A 21,910-nucleotide genomic window follows, 5' to 3' on the forward strand; every position below is an offset into this window, starting at 1 on the left:
GCACGCATACGGAGCCTCCCGCAATCATCTACTCTTGAATTATGGGGAGAAAATTGCTTTCTCCTTCAAGAAAAGACTTGGTTAAGCTGTTAATTTTATTTTGCCATACTTACATCTTTGTATTCTTATATAACGGCAAGTTATTGGAGGTGTTATTTCTGTTATGAACAATCACGATCGTTTTCCTTCGTGTTTTTGTGCTTGTCCGTAGCGCTCTGCCATAATCCGTAAATGTGCTCTTTGTGCCATCTTGTGGCCAAATGTCGCAAGTGCAGATCTCTACTTAGGAATGTACTGGATTCATTTAGGCCATAAATGAGAGGACCTTGCTAATAAATCTGACAAGGCTATAGATTTAACAAAGCTAATTGCAAAATCAGTCTTCCAACTTCTGAAAGCCTACTTTTGTGAACGGCGTAGACCTGTTGTGAGGCGTAGACCTCACTATCCATGAAGAACTGGTTGGTGACCTGGTACGGCACTTGGATGTGCACAAGTCGATGGGGCCGGATGGGATCCACCAGAGGGTACTGAGAGAACTGGCAGAGGAGCTGGCCAAGCCGCTTTCCATCATTTAACAACAGTCCTGGCTATCGGGGGAGGTCCCAGTTGACTGGCGGCTAGCAAACGTGACGCCCATCTACAAGAAGGGCCGGAGGACTGACCCGGGAAACTACAGGCCTGTCAGTTTGACCTCAGTGCCAGGAAAGCTCATGGAGCAGATCCTCTTGAGAGTCATCACGCAGCACTTGCAGGGCAAGCAGGCGATCAGGCCCAGTCAGCATGGGTTTATGAAAGGCAGGTCCTGCTTGACGAACCTGATCTCCTTCTATGGCAAAGTGACGCTCTGGGTGGATGAGGGAAAGGCTGTGGATGTGGTCTACCTTGACTTCAGCAAGGCTTTTGACACCATTTCCCACAGCATTCTCCTCAAGAAACTGGCTGCTCTTGACTTGGACTGGCGTATGCTTTGTTGGGTTAGAAACTGTCTGGATAGCCAGGCCCAAAGAGTTGTGGTAAATGGATCCAAGTCCAGTTGGAGGCCAGTCACTAGTGGCGTCCCCCAGGGCTCGGTGCTTGGGCCGGTCCTCTTTAATATCTTCGTCGATGATCTGGATGAGGGGATCGAGTGCACCCTCAGTAAGTCTGCAGATGACACCAAGTTAGGTGTGTGTGTCGATCTGCTTGGGGGTAAGAAGGCTCTGCGGGAGGATCTGGATAGGCTGCACTGATGGGCTGAGGTCAACTGTATGAGGTTCAACAAGGCCAAGTGCCTGGTCCTGCACCTGGGGCGCAATAACCCCAAGCAGAGCTACAGGCTGGGAGAGGAATGGTTGGAAAGCTGCCAGGCAGAGAAGGACCTGGGAGTGATGGTTGATAGTTGGCTGAATATGAGCCAGCAGTGTGCTCAGGTGGCCAAGAAGGCCAACGGCATCCTGGCTTGCATAAGAAACAGTGTGGCCAGCAGGGCTAGGGAGGTGATTGTCCCCCTGTTCTCGGCTCTGGTGAGGCCGCACCTCGAGTACTGTGTTCAGTTTTGGGCCCCTCGCTGCAAGAAGGACATCGAGGTGCTTGAGCAGGTCCAGAGAAGGGCGACGAAGCTGGTGAGGGGCCTGGAGAACAAGTCCTATGAGGAGCAGCTGAGGGAGCTGGGCTTGTTCAGCCTGGAGAAAAGGAGGCTCAGGGGCGACCTTATCGCTCTCTATAGGTACCTCAAAGGAGGCTGTAGCGAGGTGGGGGTTGGTCTGTTCTCCCACGTGCCTGGTGACAGGATGAGGGGGAATGGGCTAAAGGTGCGTCAGGGGAGTTTTAGGTTGGATCTTAGGAAGAACTTCTTTACTGAAAGGGTTGTTAGACATTGGAACAGGCTGCCCAGGGAAGTGGTGGAGTCACCATCCCTGGAAGTCTTCAAAAGATGTTTAGATGTAGAGCTTAGGGATATGGTTTAGTGGGGACTGTTAGTGTTAGGTCAGAGGTTGGACTCGATGATCTTGAGGTCTCTTCCAACCTAGAAATTCTGTGATTCTGTGATTCTGTTGAACCAAAAATGTTGTCTCCTTAATGATTTCAAATTCCTGCTGATCTGCGCTTCTTCAGTAACTCAGGACAAAATGTCTTTCCAGATGGTTGTCTTGCTTTGTGATGCATCATTTTTCTCTGTTGGTTCGACTGAAAACTGTTTTGATTGGAACTACTCAAAATCTGTATATTGATTATTTTTTTTATTATTATTTTTTCCCCTTAACTGTAGCAGAACACACAGTTCTAAATCTCCTTTTCAAATTGTTTCAATGGGATTTGATTAAGTATTATGGTTAATCAACTCTCAGTATTATTCCTGATAGAGAAAATAGCGGTGAGGGGTTGAAATTGGAACCTGATTTATTGCCTTTTTTAAAATTATTTTTATTTCTGGCTGAGCTTGAAATTGAAATTGTCATATGAATAACGTATATTCATATGATTTTTCTAATGTGTACATTAACAATAAGGAATTAGAAAGTTTCCAAATCAATAGGTAGAGAAGATAGGAAGGTTGTACATGATGTTAAGGTGCCCAGTTTCCTACAGCTTTCTGTTACGATGTGTTTGGTTGTCTTTTATGTCGATGAAAGTTTCCTACCTAGAAACTTTAAGGATAAATTTCACGCACATATTAAAAATGTGTTTGCATCTGAGTGCTGAGACTTTGACTAGTCTTTACACTCTTGCATTCTATGGTTTTAGTTCTGTCTTTCAACCTGGTGTAATTTACTGGCATCTGTTTTTGAGGAATTGACAAGCTATAGCAGGCTGTTGCATTTCCCTGTGGTTTTTTGGTCAGTTATTTACACAGAATATTGAATTACAGTATGTATTGCATTAATAACCTGAAAAAAAAAACATGCTGTATATTACAGAACTTATTCTTCAGATGTAATGTAACTCACATCACATCACTCAATGTTTTGTCCATTACTACATACCAGCAATGGCAACCATCTCTATTTCAGTCTCTTATGATCATATTGTTGGATACACCCAATAGTTAGACATGTAAATATTTTTTTCTATGCCTTTTTCTCTTTGATAACTTTAGTAGAACCTGTGCTGCAGCCACAGAAATTCCTGCCCTCAGGGCGTGGGTTTTTCTCTTTGTTTTAGAAGTGAAATATTTACTGCTATGGAGACAGATTGCAAAATAAGGAGAGGGAGCCCAGTTCACTTGATTTTAACTAGGAAAAAGATTCTTTTTATTTTTTTCATAGCTAACAGAGAGCATTCTGCCAGAAGCCCCTAAACTTAATAGCAAAAGGTCAGGCAGATAAAAGCAGGAACTGAAGATTAAGTAACACAGATTTTTTAGTTTTTGCAATGTGAGCTTGTTTATTATCAAAACTTTTCTTTTGTAAGTGATTTCTTGACTCAGTGCCTGAAAGAAAGGTCCTTTAATGTAGCTGCTCTTGAGAAATAAGGAACTAGTGGTCCTTTTTAGCATCCAAGATGTTTTCTGTGCTCTTTTTTGAGTGAGTCAGTGAGCTGGACAATGTGTTCCACTGGAAAACTAGATGGAGGAAGTCAGTTACTTGCCGAGTGATTTTTGGCTTATCTTTTTTTTTTTTTTTTAAAGCTGCGAGTCAAAAGACAATGAATTCTTGACTTACTATGCCCCATTAAGTGAAGTTTGTACAATCTGTTCCTATTAAACCTGTATTAGTAAATATAATTTAATGGCTGTATCAGAAAGAAGGCGAGTACAATTACCCAGACTTTCAGATAGGTGTATTTCATTTGTACAGGACCACAGGAAAAAAGAATAGACTCAACTCCCTGTAAAAGTCCAATTCTAATTTCACTCCTGCCTTTCAAGTGAATATTCTCAATGCATGTTTTTGGTTTTAATTTCTGGCACCACTGTGACTATCGCTAAACGTAATTTCTTCTCAAGCAGGCATAACAGCAAATTATACTGTTAGTCTGCTCTTTTATTTTCTAAATTATCTTTCATTATTTCTTCTGTAACACACTGCTCCACTTTCAGTCTTCAGCGTGAGGCTCCATCATTGAAATGTGACAAACTACTTAAAGCTTTTTATAAGCTGCATCTAAACCAATTTGTATTTTTACTTTAGTCATGTTACTGAAACAAGTATGAGTATTAGGCTTGGAAATATACCTAAACATTGTTGAAGGCAACCATGCAAATCCTCATTTTCTCATGTGAGAGAAAAACAAGAAGAGAATTGGAGATACTTTCCTCATCAATATAAATTAAGAAATTGATTCTCCTATGCACATCCATCGAATATTTGGATGCTGCAATGTTAAATATCTCTGAAGGATCAATTAACAAGAATTTTGCTTGAATGACACACCACTGACAAAAACAGACAAAAGGAGAAGAAAGATGCCATGTCTGAAGATTCAGATCATATATGAAAAGGCACTTTTAGCATTAAAATTACTGGAGGTGCTACAAACATGAGACAACTTCTGCACAACACAGTTTGCTGGTACCATATATTTCAAAAGGGCAAATTTTTATTAGCTTTCCTTAATTTTTCTTTCTTCATGCTTTTAAATTTGGTTTCTTGTGAAATCTGATAAAGCTTGCCCTTAATACTGTACCTTGTGGGCTAAATAAGGATCCTTGTTGTGTGTTAGACATCTGCATTTCTTAATACAGATGTTATATTTAATCTGTCCTGAACTATCAGGCTTCATGACTATTCAGTCAGCTTCTCTGGTCATCTCCTGCAAATACTTCTGTGACAAATTAGACAGGAATTAAAGAATTACCAAAGAACTTGAGATTATTATACAAAAACCATCTCCATGTGTAACTAAGGGGTAAGTGTAGGCTAAAATGTGTTAGTATTGCAAATTTCAGAATAGGTTTGCACTTAAGGCACAATCTGTAAGGGTTTCTTTCTCCTTTCCTATTGCTTGCTATTGGCTGTGATTTTTTTATTTCCTTTGCTGTTTGACTTAAGTAGGCCTGTGATTACGGTTATACTTTGCCATTGTGCAAAATGTTAATTCTGCAAATGAAAAGTATTTTGTCATTATAGATATCAACTGTACTACAATCCATCTGTAAAGTATCAAAAAATCACTTGTTAATTTGGAGAAAAACTAATCACATGTCCAAAATTTCTCGCCCTACAATCTTTTTCTCCTTTCTTCCACTACATTTCTCCATCATAGACAATGCTGTCTGTGGTGATTTTATTTCACAACTTTCAAGTTCCCCTTGCCTCTAAAATCCAACTTACTTCCCTCCCCTCCTCCCCCCGAAGAAAGCTAGCTGAATACCATTTGTTGAATAATTTATTTAGTGTAGGATTTCTAATATTTATCAAATACTGCTATCAGGTTTCCAACCACCTTAAACTAATGTCCAATGGTCTTATATTTGTGCAGATATAGCACGTTTTACACTTATCAATGGAAATTCACTTATGTTGTACTTTGCGTAAAGTAGTAAATATTTTAAAAGCAAAAGTTCAGTACAACTTTTGCTCAATCCTTTTATCCAAGAAATTTTGAATTAATGTGTATGTTTTCTCCTATTGATAAAATTCACATCAATGGCCAAATCCTGTAGCCTGTAATCATAAGAATCAGAATGCCAAGAGAAAGGGCTTTTAGAAATGTAAGAAGCCAAGCAAAGCCTTGAGAATAATCTGCAAAGATACATGTTCTCAAAAATCCCTGTGTTAATTTATATAGTTACTAAAAAGAGCTTTTTAAAAAGCATGTATGTTATTAGTATCAGAGCTAAATACAAAGTCTTGTATTTGGATGATCATTATTGGTACTATTGCAACTTTTAAACAGTCCCATTATGTTGTCATGCCAAGAATGTGGCCTCTGCTTTTCCATCTTCTTCCCTTTGGGAAAATAATGAGGGGTGGTGAGAGAAGAGGGGCAATTAAGGTAAAGGCACCCAAGTCCAGTAAGGTACCTACAGTTCTTTTTAAATGGAGCACCAAAATAGCAACTCATTCTGGATGGCTACAGAAATAGCTGTTCCACCTGCACTGGATGTTGTTGACATTGCCCCCTTTAGCCCTAGTGCCAGAGTCATTTGGAGAAGCTGGCAAAGAACACCCTCAGACGTTTCCAAACATCAGTGATTCCTGTCTGAGGAATAAACTTGTTAGATTATCTCTATGTTACAGGAATCTACTAGCAAATTGCTAATGGTACACTTGCCGAGGCGATTGGCTTCGGGGCAGATGCGTTCTGCAGCGGAGCGGGGGATCGGACAGGCAGGGCTAATTTTTCCGGCACCGAGCCCACTATAGGGAGCCGCCAGGACCCGGCAGCCCTCGCGAGGGAGGTAAACGAAGCCAGAAGGAGGCGTAGGCGGAGCCAGCAGCGCCCCCTCCCCGGCCGTTCATAAGCTGCCCCTAGGGAGCGCGAGCGACCATGAGCGCGGTGACCAGGACGGGAAAACAGGGCGTGGCGCGTCAGAAGGGAGTGGCGCGGCAGTTCGCTCAGGCAGGGCGAGTAGGAAGGGCAGAGCGCTCCCCCCCGCCCATATGAACACCTCTAACGGCGGTCTGCTGCTAGCTCAGCTGCAATGGTGTACACCAGGAACAGTGTGCTCTCCAGGAAGTCTGTACACACCCAGACCGACTGCCCGCTCAAAACTGGGGCAGTTCAGGTCTCCAGGTGCAAGGGAGTGCCTGAGCCTGTTGCTACCACCTGCGGGGGGCAGAGAGACTGTGTGTGTGAGGTGTGAGCAGGTGGATGATCTGGTCTGCCTCGTGGCAGAACTCAAGGAGGAGGTCAAGAGGTTGAGGGATATCACAGAGTGTGAGTGCGAGATAGATTTATGGAGCCACTCCCTGCATGGCCCGAAGGACAGGCACCGGGGTGAGACACCCCAAATGGGGGTGGACCCCCTGCCCTGTTGCTGTCAGGCAGAGGCAGGGGACCTAGGAGTAGAGGAGGAATGGAAACAGGTCCCTGCTTGACATTGCAGGTGATGCCCTCCCCCACCGCTCCACCTTCCCAGGTGCCCTTACGCAACAGGTTTGAGGCCCTGGAGATTGAGAGGCCGGTAGCTGAGGAAGAGGTAGTAAGTCTGCCCAGGAGGATGCATAGGGTGAGGAAGTCGACTCCATGCCTCAGGACTGCCTCCACCAGGACAGAAAGAAGGGTGATTGTTGTGGGTGACTCCCTTCTCAGGGGAACAGAGGGACCTATTTGTTGACCAGACCCTACCTGTAGGGAAGTCTGCTGCCTCCCTGGGGCCAGGGTCAGGGACATTGCCAGAAGGCTTCCCAACCTGGTTCGCCCCTCTGACTATTACCCTCTTTTAATAGTCCCGGCTGGCAGTGATGACGTTGAAGAGAGAAGCCTGAAGACCATCAAATGGGAGTTCAGGGGACTGGGACAGTTAGTGGATGGAGCAGGAGTGCAGGTGGTGTTTTTGTCCATCCCTACGGTGGCAGGGAGGGGTACAGAGAGGACACGGAAAGCCCACCTGATAAACCCGTGGCTCAGAGGCTAGTGCCAACACAGAAATTTTGTTCTTTTTTTGACCATGGGGCGCTTTACTTGGCTCCTAGCCTGATGGCCACAGACGGGTCCCTATCTTTTAGGGGAAAACGGATCCTGGGCCAGGAGCTGGCAGGGCTCATTGAGAGGGCTTTAAACTAGGTGAGAAGGGGGACAGGGCTGAAACAAGGCTTGTTAGAGCTGTGCCAGGGGTAACAATGACAAGGCTGGGCTGGGAGAGAAGGCAATGGCCCAACTGAAGTGCATCTACACTAATGCACGCAGCATGGGTAACAAACAGGAGGAGCTGGAAGCCATCATGCGGCAGGCAGGCTATGACTTGGTTGCCATCACAGAAACGTGGTGGGACCACTCTCATGACTGGAGTGCTGCAATGTCTGGCTAGAGGCTCTTCAGAAGGGACAGGCAGCATGGAAGGGGTGGTGGTGAGGCTCGCTATATCAGAAAGAGTTTTGATGTCATGGAACTTGAGGCTGGGAATGATAAGGTTGAGTCCCTATGGGTTAGGATCAGTGGGAAGGCCAAAAAGGCAAGCATCCTGGTGGGGATCTGTTATACACCGCTGAACCAGGATGAGGAGACTGATGAAGAGTTCTACAGGCAGCTGACAAAAGGTGCAAAATTATCAGTGCTTGTTCTCGTGGGGGACTACAACTTCCCAGATATATCCTGGAAGCACAACACAGCCCAGAGAAAGCAGTCTAGGAGGTTTCTGCAGAGCATGGAAGATAACTTCCTGACGCAGCTGGTTAGTGAGCCTACCAGGGGAGGTGCTCCGCTAGACCTGCTGTTCACAAACAGAGAAGGACTGGTGGGAGATGTGGTGGTTGGAAACTGTCTTGGGCAGAGTAACCATGAAATGGTAGAGTTCTCCATTCTTGGAGAAGCCAGGAAGGGGACGAGTAAAACCGCTGTATTGGACTTCTGGAGGGCCAACTTTGAACTGTTCAGGACACTGGTTGGCAGAGTCCTCTGGGAGGCAGTTCTGAAGGGCAGAGGAGTCCAGAAAGGCTGGGCACTCTTCAAGAAGGAAATCTTAATGACGCAGGAGCGGTCTGTCCCCACGTGCCCAAAGACGACCTGGTGCGGAAGAAGACCAGCCTGGCTGAACAGAGAATTGTGGCTTGAGTTTAGCAGGAAAAAGAGGGTTTATAATCTTTGGAAAAGAGGGCGGGCCACTCAGGAGGACTATAAGGATGTTGCGAGGCAGTGCAGGGACAAAATTAGAAAGGCCAAAGCTCATCTGGAGCTCAATCTGGTGACTGCCATTAAAGACAACAAAAAATGTTTTTACAAATACATTAATGCAAACTGGAGGACTAAGGAGAATCTCTATCCTTTACTGGATGCGTGGGGGAACTTAGTTACAAGAGATGAGGAAAAGGCTGAGGTGCTTAATGCCTTCTTTGCCTCGGTCTTTAGTGGCAAGACCAGTTGCTCTCTGGATACCCAGTACCCTGAGCTGGTGGAAGGGGATGGGGAGCAGAACGTGGCCCTCACTATCCATGAAGAAATGGTTGGTGACCTGCTACAGCACTTGGATATACGCAAGTCGATGGGGCCAGATGGGATCCACCAGAGGGTATTGAGAGAACTGGTGGAGGAGCTGGCCAAGCCACTGTCTATCATTTATCAGCAGTCCTGGCTATCGGGGGAGGTTGCAGTTGACTGGCGGCTAGCAGATGTGACGCCCATCTACAGGAAGGGCTGGAGGGCAGACACGGAGAACTATAGGCCTGTCAGTTTGACCTCAGTACCAGGGAAGCTCATGGAGCAGATCCTCTTGAGAGTCATCACGCAGCATTTGCAGGGCAAGCAGGCGATCAGGCCCAGTCAGCATGGGTTTATGAAAGGCAGGTCCTGCTTGACGAACCTGATCTCCTTCTATGACAAAGTGATGCGCTGGGTGGATGAGGGAAAGGCTGTGGATATGGTCTACCTTAACTTTAGCAAGGCTTTTGACACCATTTCCCACAGCATTCTCCTCAAGAAACTGGCTGCTCTTGGCTTGGACTGGCGTACGCTTTGTTGGGTTAGAAACTGTCTGGATAGCCAGGCCCAAAGAGTCGTGGTGAATGGAGTCAAATCCAGCTGGAGTCTGGTCACTAGTGGCGCTCCCCAGGGTTTGGTACTGGGGCCAGTTCTCTTTAATATCTTCGTCGATGATCTGGATGAGGGGATCGAGTGCACCCTCAGTAAGTCTGCAGATGACACCAAGTTAGGTGTGTGTGTCGATCTGCTTGAGGGTAAGAAGGCTCTGCGGGAGGATCTGGATAGGCTGCACTGATGGGCTGAGGTCAACTGTATGAGGTTCAACAAGGCCAAGTGCCTGGTCCTGCACCTGGGGCGCAATAACTCCAAGCAGAGCTACAGGCTGGGAGATGAGTGATTGGAAAGCTGCCAGGCAGAGAAGGACCTGTGAGTATTGGTTGATAGTTGGCTGAATATGAGCCAGCAGTGTGCTCAGGTGGCCAAGAAGGCCAACGGCATCCTGGCTTGTATGAGAAGCAGCAAGGCCAGCTTGTATCAAAAGCAGCATGCTTGTATCAGAAGCAGCATGGCCAGCAGATCTAGGGAAGTGATTGTCCCCCTGTACTCGGCTCTGGTGAGGCCGCACCTCGAGTACTGTGTTCAGTTTTGGGCCTCTCGCTGCAAGAAGGACATCGAGGTGCTTGAGCAGGGCCAGAGAAGGGCGACGAAGCTGGTGAGGGGCCTGGAGAACAAGTCTTATGAGGAGCGGCTGAGGGAGCTGAATTTGTTCAGCCTGGAGAAGAGGAGGCTCAGGAGCGAGCTTTCTGTAAGTACATTAAAGGAGGCTGTAATAAGGTGGGGGTTGGTCTATTCTTGCATGTGCCTGGTGACAGGATGAGGGGGAATGGGCTAAAGTTGTGTCAGGGGTGTTCTAGGTTGGATGTTAGGAAGAACTTTACTGAGAGGGTTGTTAGGTATTGGAATGGGCTGCCCAGGGAAGTTGTTGAGTCACCATCACTGGAAGTCTTTAAAAGATGTTCATATGTTGAACTTAGCGATATGGTTTAGTGGAGGACTGGTTAGTGTTAGGTCAGAGGTTGGACTTGATGATCTTGAGGTCTCTTGCAACTTAGACAATTCTGTGATTCTGTGAAATCAATTCTTTGATGAAAACCTGTGCCTGCTTCCTTGCTGCCCCAAATCTTTCAGGCTGGCTTTCCCACTTAGGACAGCTCCAGCTAGGATTCCTTTTTTACTTGACCTTATACAGGGTTTGTTGCTCCCTTCCAAGTTAGGAGCAGGCTTTTTTTGTTAAATGACAATAGAGTGCACTCTTCAACATGTACTTTGCTTTGGGTGACACGTGGTGTTGCAAATAGGAGAAACCATGCACTTCCATAGGTGGATTAATAATTTTACCTCAATATCCTTATGATATCCTTCTCCTTCGATGTTCACCACATACCTAAGGCTTTGGGGTGCTCTGGAAATGCTGCTGTGCACGGCCCAAGGTGGGCTGTGGCAGGGCAGTTCTCTGCAGGCAATTTGTTGGTGAATAGGCAGGTGGCAGAGACCAGAGGAACTTCCATGGGTAAAGCATGAGCCAGAAGCCAGGTGGGGCCGTTAATTCCTCTTCCCTTTGTAGTTCTGTTTCAATTTCTGGGGGGGTCAATTTGAAAACCTGCACTGTGCCTAGTTCACAAAGTTGTGGGAAGTTCCTGGGCAGTGCCATGGATTGTCTCTTGGAGCCAGGCCATAGGGAGAGGCTGCCAAAGTTCTGAGAGAACTGTTTATATAATCCCTGGAAATTGGCATGGAAAGCATTCTGTAAGTTCTGGTCAGCTGGTCTGTTTTTAATAGAAATTATGAAAAAGAAAGATTTAGTGTGTCTTTTTAAATCCCACTAAGTTCTGTCTGCGTAATGACAGCAGCGTGACAGAGATTCACAGCACTCCCACATTCCTCCCCTGCTACAATTAATATGCTGCTTCTTGCCACCCTCACAACATGTGTTCTTGCCTTTTCTGAGCTAGCTGCTGCTATGGGAGGCTGTGCCAGCAGAAGTCTAAATCTGGTCCATCGTGTTCAAAGAGTTCTAAGTCTTGAAGGGGTACAAAAATGGATTATGTCAAGGTAGCAGCAGCAGCCTGCCACAGTTGAGGCTGTTAGTTTCATGTATTTGCATCCATAATTAGTGTTGTGCTCAGCAGCAAGCGTGTTTGTGGGCAGAATGTGAGAGCCCCGTACATAGGTGGCTGTGGGACAGAGGGAGGCTGTGACTGGCTTGTCTTGCCAGAATTGCTGTTTGAGTTGGGCATTCTCATCATTTGTGGGTTGATCTAACACTTCGGCCTTTTAGAGTTTGCATTCAGAAGGGCTGTCTGTTAGCAATGTGTATGTTAAGTTTGCTTTTGTTTCTGTTTTAAAGCATTTAAAATATTTTACAAACGAGTTTCCCTTTGCTTAGCTAAATTATTCTAGATACTGCATAGATACAGCTTGACTGCAGAAAAACATTTATAAATAGTGTTTAGCATCAAGTAATAAGTATTGTCTAATTTATTTGAAAGACCTATTTTAAATCATTCAGATTGGAGGAAAAAATATCTTTTATTGTGAATATTTCTAGACTATAATAGTAGTTACTGAATATTTCTGTTGCTTAGTAGCAAAATAATTTTGGAGTGCAGAGGATTTATTTCATGATGCTTATGCGAAGTCTGGGATTGGTCCTCTGGTTATGTATGTATTACTTCAGGCAGTTTTTCTTTTTGAAAAAATGGAAAGATATGAGCTTCAATCTTCAGACAGATAAATGCCTCTGGGCTGAAAGTCTAGCTGATACAGTGACCCAACTGAAAATTAAGTAAAAGAGATGTTTATTTTAAAATGTTGAATTGTATTTTGTTTGATCAAAAGGAAACATTTAACTTAAAAAAATAATCTAGCTCAGTTTATTTTTAAATTACTTAAAAAATACAAAAAAGTTTAAAAGCTGAAATATTCAATTTGAAGAAGCCAACAAAAATATTTATTTTTCTCTCATTTGGAGCATGTCAAAGGGGCTGTTTGTCAAGCTTGAAGCCAATTTATGAGTAGTCTAAATGAGTATATGTTTTTTTTTTTTTTCTAGAATTATTAATCTAAAATTTTTGTTCCTCTCCAACTGCCAGTTTTACAAAGCTACAAAGGAATTGGATCAGAATGTCTGTATTCTCTGAAGTGAAATTTCCTTTATTTTAGAGTCATTGCATAACCACTGTGTTGACTGGTGGAGACCATCTACAAAAAATATGACTTTATATGGGGAAAAGCATTTGAAAAGAAATGGTTTTGGTTTTGTTTACTTTGCAACATCTGTCTCTCTGCCATTGCCTTGTTGTTGGCTTTGTTAATTCGCTCATTCATAGTAGTCATTGAACATTATTTCCGTACTTTTTGGATTCATTTGCATTTATACACTGAATTTCTGTGCTAAAATTGTCATAACGGGGTCATAAGTTTTACATTAGTAGGTTTAAAAATTGCTACATCAAGAGGAGTTTTGAAAGAAAGCTTATTGGGAGATTTTATGTAAATAATTAAAAAGATGCTGAGACTTGAAGAAATTGAAAGAATTAAGTATCATTGCCGTTCAGTAAAAGCAAGGCAGTAAGTGTGTAGCCTACATTTGAATGCTTCTGAGCGTGTGCCTAATGAGATGCAAATATTAAGAGATTTAACCTCTCAACACTTATAAAAATACTGTCATTTAATAATAGAACAGATTCAACGTAGAGAATTCCACTACAGGTAATGCTTCTCCATTTGAAATAACTGATAAAAACTGTGATTTCAAAACATTATTTTAAGTTTTACATTTTTCTTTCAGCTTAAATTCAGGTTTTTGTTACATACTGACACCTCTAGATAAAATTGTGCTAAATGTGAAGGTAGCCTCAAATGAACTAAAGAAGCCTCCCATACTGAGTTAATGTGTTAATGAATTATTAATTGTTTTATTGGAGTGTGGAGCTGAAGAATATTCATTAATGTCAAAGAGTCTGGTGCCATGCATTAAGTCATCTAAATCATACTGACAGAATTCCTACATGTAAGGGTCTTCTGGCACAGCACACTTAGCTATTGGGGAACTTGTATTTCTGTATATTCAGTATGCTGGGTAGAGGAATGAATAGAGGAAAAAATAAGAAAAACATTTTCAGACATGCAACATGATATTCTAATAATTTAGGATAATTATCTATACCCCAATCTTAATATGGGAAAAATAATTTTCAATTTTGATTGCATTGATTAAGGAGTGCAAGATTTATCAGTTTTACTCAGATATAATACAAATATTTTAGGACAAGTTACTGTGTTTTGAAAAGCTTAGTGGAAAAGAATAGTAAGTTGAAATAGGAATATTATTATTCATTATGGGATTAATTATTTTTGACACTTTGTCACATCTATTTAAATGAAGTCTGTCTTTAGCTTAGGTATTGTATATTGTGAGGTTGTTGGTGCTGTTTTGTATAACTCAATAAAATTATCTTTTCTGTTGGAGGTATTTTTTGTTGAATTCAGTTCTTTCTGTTGAATCTCCTTTGCTTGCATCTGGCCTTTATGTTGATTTTGCTTCATTTTTTCGTTTGCCATGCTGTTCAGTTTTTGGATGCCAGGAGAACAAAGGTTTGTCTATTATTCGCAGTCAATTTTTTTCAAAATTCAATATTTATTGTGTATTTTTGTTTGCTTGTTAGAGATGCAGTAATCCTGTTTACTAAACATGTTCATAGCTTTAGTTGCCAAAAAGAAAAAAAACAAAAAAACAACCAACCAACCAAATGCCCTCCCTCCTCTAGCTTCCTGCCAAGCTCCCTTCAATTACAGTGAGTGCTTTGATTGACTTCATAACTCAACTGCTGAGCACCCTGCAGGGTAGAATCACCTTTAGTCTATGAAGTAATTTAGAAAACATGGAATACTGAGTCTTCCAGCTTTATAGGTACATCTTGACTGTACTAATGGATGTGTCACTGCCTAGTGTTTGGGTTTGTTGGTTTGCCTTCTTTGCTCTTCATTTTATATGTAGCTGACACTGTGTGTGTGTTTTCATTTACTTTTCTAGAAGCACTTGAAAAAATATAAGTATAAACATCATCACATGGATTTGCTATTTTATAAGGTCATTTATTATAGTTTCATCAATTCTAAAGAATTTTTGTAACAGCATACAACAAAAGTTTAATCAAAGACTAATCCTGCATTTGGATCATAAATTGATTTTTTTTTTTTTTTTTTTCATTTATTGCAGCATCTGCAAATGACAATCCAGGCACTTCAAGATGAGCTTAGAACCCAGAGAGACCTTAATCATCTTCTGCAGCAAGAAAGTGGAAACCGAGGGGCTGAGCATTTTACCATTGAGCTCACAGAGGAGAATTTTCGAAGGCTTCAAGCAGAACATGACAGACAAGCTAAAGAGCTTTTCCTATTAAGAAAAACTCTAGAAGAAATGGAGCTTAGGATTGAAACACAAAAGCAAACACTAAATGCTAGAGATGAATCAATAAAAAAGCTTCTGGAAATGTTGCAAAGTAAAGGTTTGCCATCTAAAGGAATGGAAGATGACAATGAGAGAACTCGAAGGATTGCAGAAGCTGAATCTCAGGTTAATCATTTAGAAGTGATATTAGACCAAAAGGAGAAGGAAAACATACATCTTAGAGAGGTAAGGAAAACTCATTATTTGTTAATTTAAAAGATACTGCCAAAGTGCTTGCTGCAGTTTTAGAAATATATTTTCAAGTGTCTGAGTATCTTCTGCTTTCAGTGTTTCTTTAGAAAAAAAGAAGGATACATTTGTTTTAAATCAAAAATAAACACAAAGCAGGACTAAGAGATTGTGGAAGAAAAGTGTCACTTGAGGCTTATTGTCTTTGTTGATCTTTGCATACATTCTGGCTTATTGCATTTTGACAAATCAAAATTTGACAAACCAAGATGATTAGAACTACTGAAGAGAGAATGAACACCTCTTACTGTTATAAATTAAATAGTCAAAGGTGCACGCTACTTTTTTGTTTTATACCCGTTGTATTTGAAATCAGTGTCTTAAAATGTTTTGCCTTCCATAGCCAGAAGCCTTTGTTTATTTCTAATGCATTTTCATGTGTGGTATACAATTTTTGGGGGATATATGTTGCATAACGTTGCCATATTGAAGCACTGGGGTGATGGTTGTGCTGCGCTTTGATAGATTTGCGCCCAAGCCCTCCTACACCCACATCACTTGCTGATGAATTTTGGGACTGGATTTGTGATATTTGAATTAGGACAACTGAAGGAAATCTTACCCACTGTCAAGCCTGTGTGTCCCTCTACATCCCAACAGCTTACATGACCAGTGTCAGGGAAACGAGGCCGTGAGTCTTTCGGAGAGAGATCCTGATGCTTCCTGCTGAGAAGGGCAATAGTTTCAGAGAGACCGAGTACAAGCTACCCACAGTAAAGGGGAATCAGGACCTACAGCTCTGTTTCCTTAGAAGTTCAGAACAGTGTAGTCTGATGTGAACTTCTAGTCTGGTAAAAAACACCAATTTCCTGATATATCAAAACATGAATAAAATTAGTACAAGAACATAGAAAACTCTTATTGACTCTTGTATAATGCTAAAGATTAAGAAGAGCTATTTACATCTACAGAATGTTGACAAAATATTTTCTTTGCTATGGGTGAATTGTTTTATATTTAAATTTTTAAATTACAGCTACTATGGTAGTGAAAAGAAATTCTTCAAATGCATTGAAAGGTTTTTTTTTTTTTCCATTTTTATTTTGTTTGACCTGGAAAATGAGGACTCAATGGTATCTGGAGCCCATCTAAAACTTGGAAATGCTGGAAAATTTGCAAGGCACAATCATATATTCCAATAAAGTTTTCTGGTGAACGTGTGGATCCTTGTGAACCTTTCCTCACACAGAACTTTCACTGATAAGCAAGGTCACCAGTTAATGAGGTCTTTTCATACTTCAGGGCCCTGAAAGGACTTGCACGAGGAATTAATGATACTGAATCTATGGTATGTGGGAGAAGTTCTTTAACTAGCAGAGAAGTTGTTGGAATTTGCTCTGCTGTTAAAACAGACTATTTACAGTAGGTTTCAGGCATGGATGACTTGCTATCTGTTAAATCTTGTTTTTTTTTTTTTTTTTTGTTTTGTTTTTTTGTTTTTTTGTTTTTTTGTTTTTTGTTTTCTTTTTCTTTCTGTGATTGTACCTCATGTATATTATCAGTATCACTTATCAGTATCACTTAATACTAACTTGGTTATGTATTGGGTGTTGAATTCATTGACAGTGGAAATTTGAAGAAGGTTTTTAATTAGCGTAGCAGTCAAGTTCTTGAATAACCTTCCAAGAGTAGTAAAAGAAATCCATGTAGAATTAAGTGGAGCTTGAAAAGTAGATAAAATATTTCAGAGTTCCCTCTGGGTTACTCTCTGGGCATAGGAAAAAAAATCTCTGAATTTATATGAGAATAAAGAGGTTCCTGGGGAGCACTGCAAGTTTACAGAGGTGTTCGCTGCAGTTTCTGCTTATGACATGCTGATATGCCTTGGTCAAAGCTTAAAAATTTACTAGGTTTGCTGAACAGAATCTGTGTCAGATTGGCAGGAACTATCTGTTGACCTGAGGATTTTAGCAAAGAACTTCCTTGCTGCTGTAAGAATCCAGAGCTTTGGGTGAAATCCTCTCTCTCTCCAGCACATATTTGTGGCTGCTGATTGATTGGTTTATTTTTCCCAGCAGATCTGAAGTTTGCTGTAGGAAGCTTGGAAGCATGACATGTGGGGCATATGAACTCCTTAGAAACTAAACGTTTACCTTTTTTTTTTTTTTTTTTTTTTTTTTTTAGGTAGCTGATTTTTATTGTTATTTTCTGGAAGAAAACAATATATGGTGTCTGCTTTCATAAGGAAATCATGTGTCCTGTAACAAACTGGTTCTTGGAAATACCCATGTGCAAAAGGATGTTCTTGGGTCTGGCAGTCCCTGTGTTAGTAGGTTAAAATTTGGAAGTCTGTCTTCAGGCCATGATGTCATACCATTGCATCCTTACGTTCAGAATTAAGTACCATGAAGATCACTAAATATACATTCATGTCATAAAACACACGATGCCTGCCTTCTAGTTCTTAAATAGGTTATCGCATGTCTTTTCTAGAATTTAAAATAAACATTTTTTTCCTATAATTTTGGGAGAACTGTAGGTAATATGGTGATTTTATCATGTGGAAATCTAGTACAGATGTTTGGTATTACTTTTTTTTTAAACATAGTGGCCGCACATTATTTACCCTAAGTACCATTAAGTATTTTTTTATTATTGCTATTAAAAACTTGCCTTAGGCAAAGTCCCACTAAATCTCCAGTAAAGTGAAATGTTAAAATTCCAGCAAGTATTTTATTATGTATACATACACATATTATTACACATGCCCTCTCTATGTAACATACAGTTTCACTCAAATGGAATCTGAGATCATACAGGATTTTATATGCACATTTTAACTCTTACCTTGCATGTATTCTTAAAATAAGGTTGTTGTACACAGCTTAGTGCTACAGTGTTTTTTTTCCTTCTCTACATTTAGTAGAAAGAAGAACACAGCTTTATTATAATTTAAAGTGCACTTTTAAACTTTCAAATGTTTTTTAAATTGCTCTATCTTGAACTCAGCTTGGTCAAATAATTAAGGTCACTGATAGGATTTGAACTGCCATCATGAATTAGTTATTGCATGTTTTTAAAGTTATTAATGGAGCGAAGTTCTTTCTTTCACTGTGAATAGAACAGATGCCTTGCAGACTTTTGGTGTTTACTGTAAATGTCTTACACTGGAGCCAGTAGTAATTTACTAAGGAAATACTTTATCAACACCAAACATTTCTTCCCTGAAGTTAGTTACGTAGATTAACAACCATTCTGGACTGAATGTCTTTATTTGGTTCGTTAGTACCTCTTTCCTTTTATTTCTCCTGGCTCAGCTCAAAATATTAATCTAATCAGTAGCTATAAAGCGAATTACTTTCTATCAAAGTATCAATAGTAATACATGTTTTTAAGGTTACCTCTTAAGCATACAGAAGAAGGACTTTGCAATATTGACAGTCACTCCAGACATGAAAAAGTAGACACAACCTGATTATGCTCTAGAGAATAGTTACTACTTCTAATTTAGCCCATTCAGGTTTTGTTTGCCCCATGATATTCTTGCCAGGGTGCTTGGTTGCAATAGTGTTTATAAGTTCATGTGGAGGATCAGAAAGCTTTTCACTTAGGATTCAGTTTCTCTAAGGACAGGCTTGCTCCCCATGACATCACCACCACTAGTTTGGAATCCTGAATATGAGAAAAATGTCCGTGTGAAACTGACAATGATGTTTGAAAAGCAGCTAAAAAAATAGTTTTGGAATGAGATAAAACAAGAGTTTGTTTGTGATCTTTTTATACCTTTCAGTATGTGGAGGGGGCAAATGTTGATCCTGACATCATTCCTGCAAGGGACATCCTTTAGAAGCTAGACTGAGGACTGTCTTGAGTTGCATCAAAGCTAGTGTTGTCCCCAGCAGTAGAAATGTTATCATTGCACAGCTGTTGACCGAGTTCATGTGTTCGGACTTTAGGGCTGCACACAAACATCTTAGAGCCTAGCTAAAAATTAAACAGAAAAATGATTACTTTTTTTTTTTTTTTTTTTTTTTTTGTTTCCTTTAATCTTTTCTTTGTGTTCTTCCTAAGTCTTTGTTCTGTAAACATACTACTGCTTGGCAATAGGTTACTTACATGACTCACACTTCTGATCTGTTGATGTGTTTTCTTAGAAAGAATCAGAGCTGAATTTGAGGGGAGGAGTGAATTGAATTCCTTTGAATTCAATTCCCTTGAATTCCTTTGTATACTTCTCTGTTTTAGGCTCTCCAAAGTGCAAGAAGATGTACCCAGAGGGAGTGGTTAAGTTATAGAATACATTGAGGAACCTTATTGGAATGAAGATGTAAAAGCTACAGATCCCATAGAATTTATACTTGTAGCACTGTTTATTATTCTTAAAAGTGCATTTGGTCATATTACGTGCTATCTTTAACATTTATTTTAAATTATTTTCATTTAGTAATAGTTTCCATCCGATAATACATAGCTAAAACTTTTCTTATTTTAATGAATGTTCTAAGATAAGAAAACAAAACTTGTCAGTGTAGAAATTTGTGACTCTGACTGAAAAGAGAACTAGATTAAGAGTGATTTACGCATCTCTGTAGTTGCTCTGCACAGTCTGACACCTTAACAGTGCCATCTGATAGACACTCTTTGATTGCTTGATCTATTCAGGGAGAAGTTGTATTTCTACCTTCTTAGAGACTTAAAAAAAAAAAAAAATAAGATGAGTGCTATGTTATTAATGTAAAATATAATGAAAATAAAAGTGGGGGAGGGGGTAGAAGGAAGAACCATCTCTGAGGATTTAAAAAGTACAAAACCCAAACAAAGCACCAAACTATTTAAGATGTAGTGTTAGTGTATACATTGCTCATTATAAATAACAGTTACCTTATGCATCTCATTTGAATCAGTCAACACAAAACTAAGGAAATCACAGAAGTGTGAATGTATCTTCCAGAACTTCATCTCTCGAAATATAACAAATATATTTATATGTCCAGTGGTCTGTGTTGCACATAATTTTGGCACGTCTATTTTTTATAAATTCTCTTAATTTCTTTCCTAGTCTGTTCTCTTCTACCTCTCTCCTACCGATTAGGGAAGTGAAGCAGAAGTTAAGCCAGCAAACTGGCCCCCCAGGAAATGAATGCTGAAGCTGAGGAATCAATCTGCATGAGCTCCTCTTCCATTCCTTGGCCACCGTGTGTTCTGCGGAGTGGCTATTCATTTCAGTCTGCTTTGTGAATGGAACAGTACTGAAAGTGAAATTGGAGTGTCTGTTGAAAGATTTGAATGAAAATAGGAAAATGTATTTTAGCACACTGTGTTAAGCAGTTTATGTTTAAAACATGAGGTGCTGGAAACTGCTGTAAACAGCTTTGGTCAAATCACCTTGAGAAGGAGACAGTAGGAAGTGAAGAAGCTTAGAAAAAGGGTAGGATGGACATTTGTGTGCTGAGTAGGCCTTGCATAAGAGGGTTTTCAGTTCTTCATTTAAGGTCAGCTGAGTGCTTGGGATGGAAGAGTTGCCTTTAGATTTGAGATTTCTAGCCCAAGCAATCTTCCCTGATAGCACAGACCCTGGTTCAAGCCAGCCAGATCTGGAGAGCTAGTCAGATAACCAGTCCTATCTACCTCGTGCAAGGCAATTAGTGTTTTGTGTATTTTAAAAATTCATGTGGATCAATTCAATTTCAAGTGTGGGCAAGACTGTACCTCAACATTGGGTAACTTTCTGTTACATCACAACCTGTCTCTTGAGGAGGAAGATCTAATGCTCTTAAAGGCCACTGCTTTTTATTTTCCTTCTGTTTTTAACTGTCTTGTAAGATCATGTTGATAACTGACTGAAAGAAGTGTAGGCTTGATTATATAGTATTTATGTGTTGGTCTAGGCTGTTCTTTATATATAAAAATGATATTTTAGGATCAGGTCAGAGAATTAAGACTTCAGTCAAGTTGCTTTGTATTCGTGGTGAAATACAGTTCATCCTTCTCAAACCAATGAACTTAATGAAGCTTCATCCCTGTATTCTTCTAGTTATACTGGACACGTACAAGAATGTGCCCCACTCTTGCTGCCCCCTACCTGCATTTCATAGTGAGATACAATTGTTTTGTGCTTTTAACTTCCTTTGGGGCACTAGTTGGACAAATTTAAAGGCAGGATACGAAGTATCATTAATTAATGATCTGACCTGGTATGGCAGATGCTGTCTTCCTACTTAAAAACCTTACAAAGAATTTAAGAGTGTACTGTTAAGCAAACATTAAATTAACAGTCATGTTGAGTGCACTTACTGTGGTCTTAAAATTACAGACCTTCACCCAGAAGTCAATAAGGATTTGGATGTGGACCTCAAACCTGAACAAACTTTTTTTCCAGATGCATTGTCCTGTAACACCCCAGAAGGAAAATGTTCTGGAAAATTATTCTGTACTGTCCTTTTCATACAAAGGCCTCTATTGAATCTTTTTATGATAGCAGTGCTTTCCAACTGTATAAGCATTTTCATAAGAATACTAGAAGAGACTGAGAATCTGAATAATTGCAGTTATTGTTGAAGTTGCTGTAAACTGACATCTCTTATTGCCTGCAGCACCGTCTCCCAAGAAAGCTCTAGAACTCTAGAAGGTTGCTTTGTATAACCCTCCCCCCAACAAAGTTCTACTTTTTTTAAACCTATATAACTCCAAACCCCATTTTGTTGT

The 21,910-nt window shown here is 40.6% G+C and overlaps 1 protein-coding gene across 1 annotated transcript in view; it reads left to right on the forward strand.

The window, feature by feature from the left end:
* Positions 1-21,910, forward strand: part of ERC2 (ELKS/RAB6-interacting/CAST family member 2) — a gene marked incomplete at both ends in the record, with an annotated part of 465,422 nt that overhangs the window by 48,384 nt on the left and 395,128 nt on the right. Inside the window, one exon of the mRNA XM_084292445.1 lies at positions 14,786-15,202. Within this exon, the coding sequence (XP_084148571.1) occupies positions 14,786-15,202 (417 nt within the window). The remainder of the gene's footprint in view (positions 1-14,785; positions 15,203-21,910) is intronic.

The sequence above is a fragment of the Netta rufina genome (assembly GCF_964035555.1).
Source record: "Netta rufina genome assembly, chromosome: 10".
In the NCBI taxonomy this organism is placed as follows: domain Eukaryota; kingdom Metazoa; phylum Chordata; class Aves; order Anseriformes; family Anatidae; genus Netta; species Netta rufina.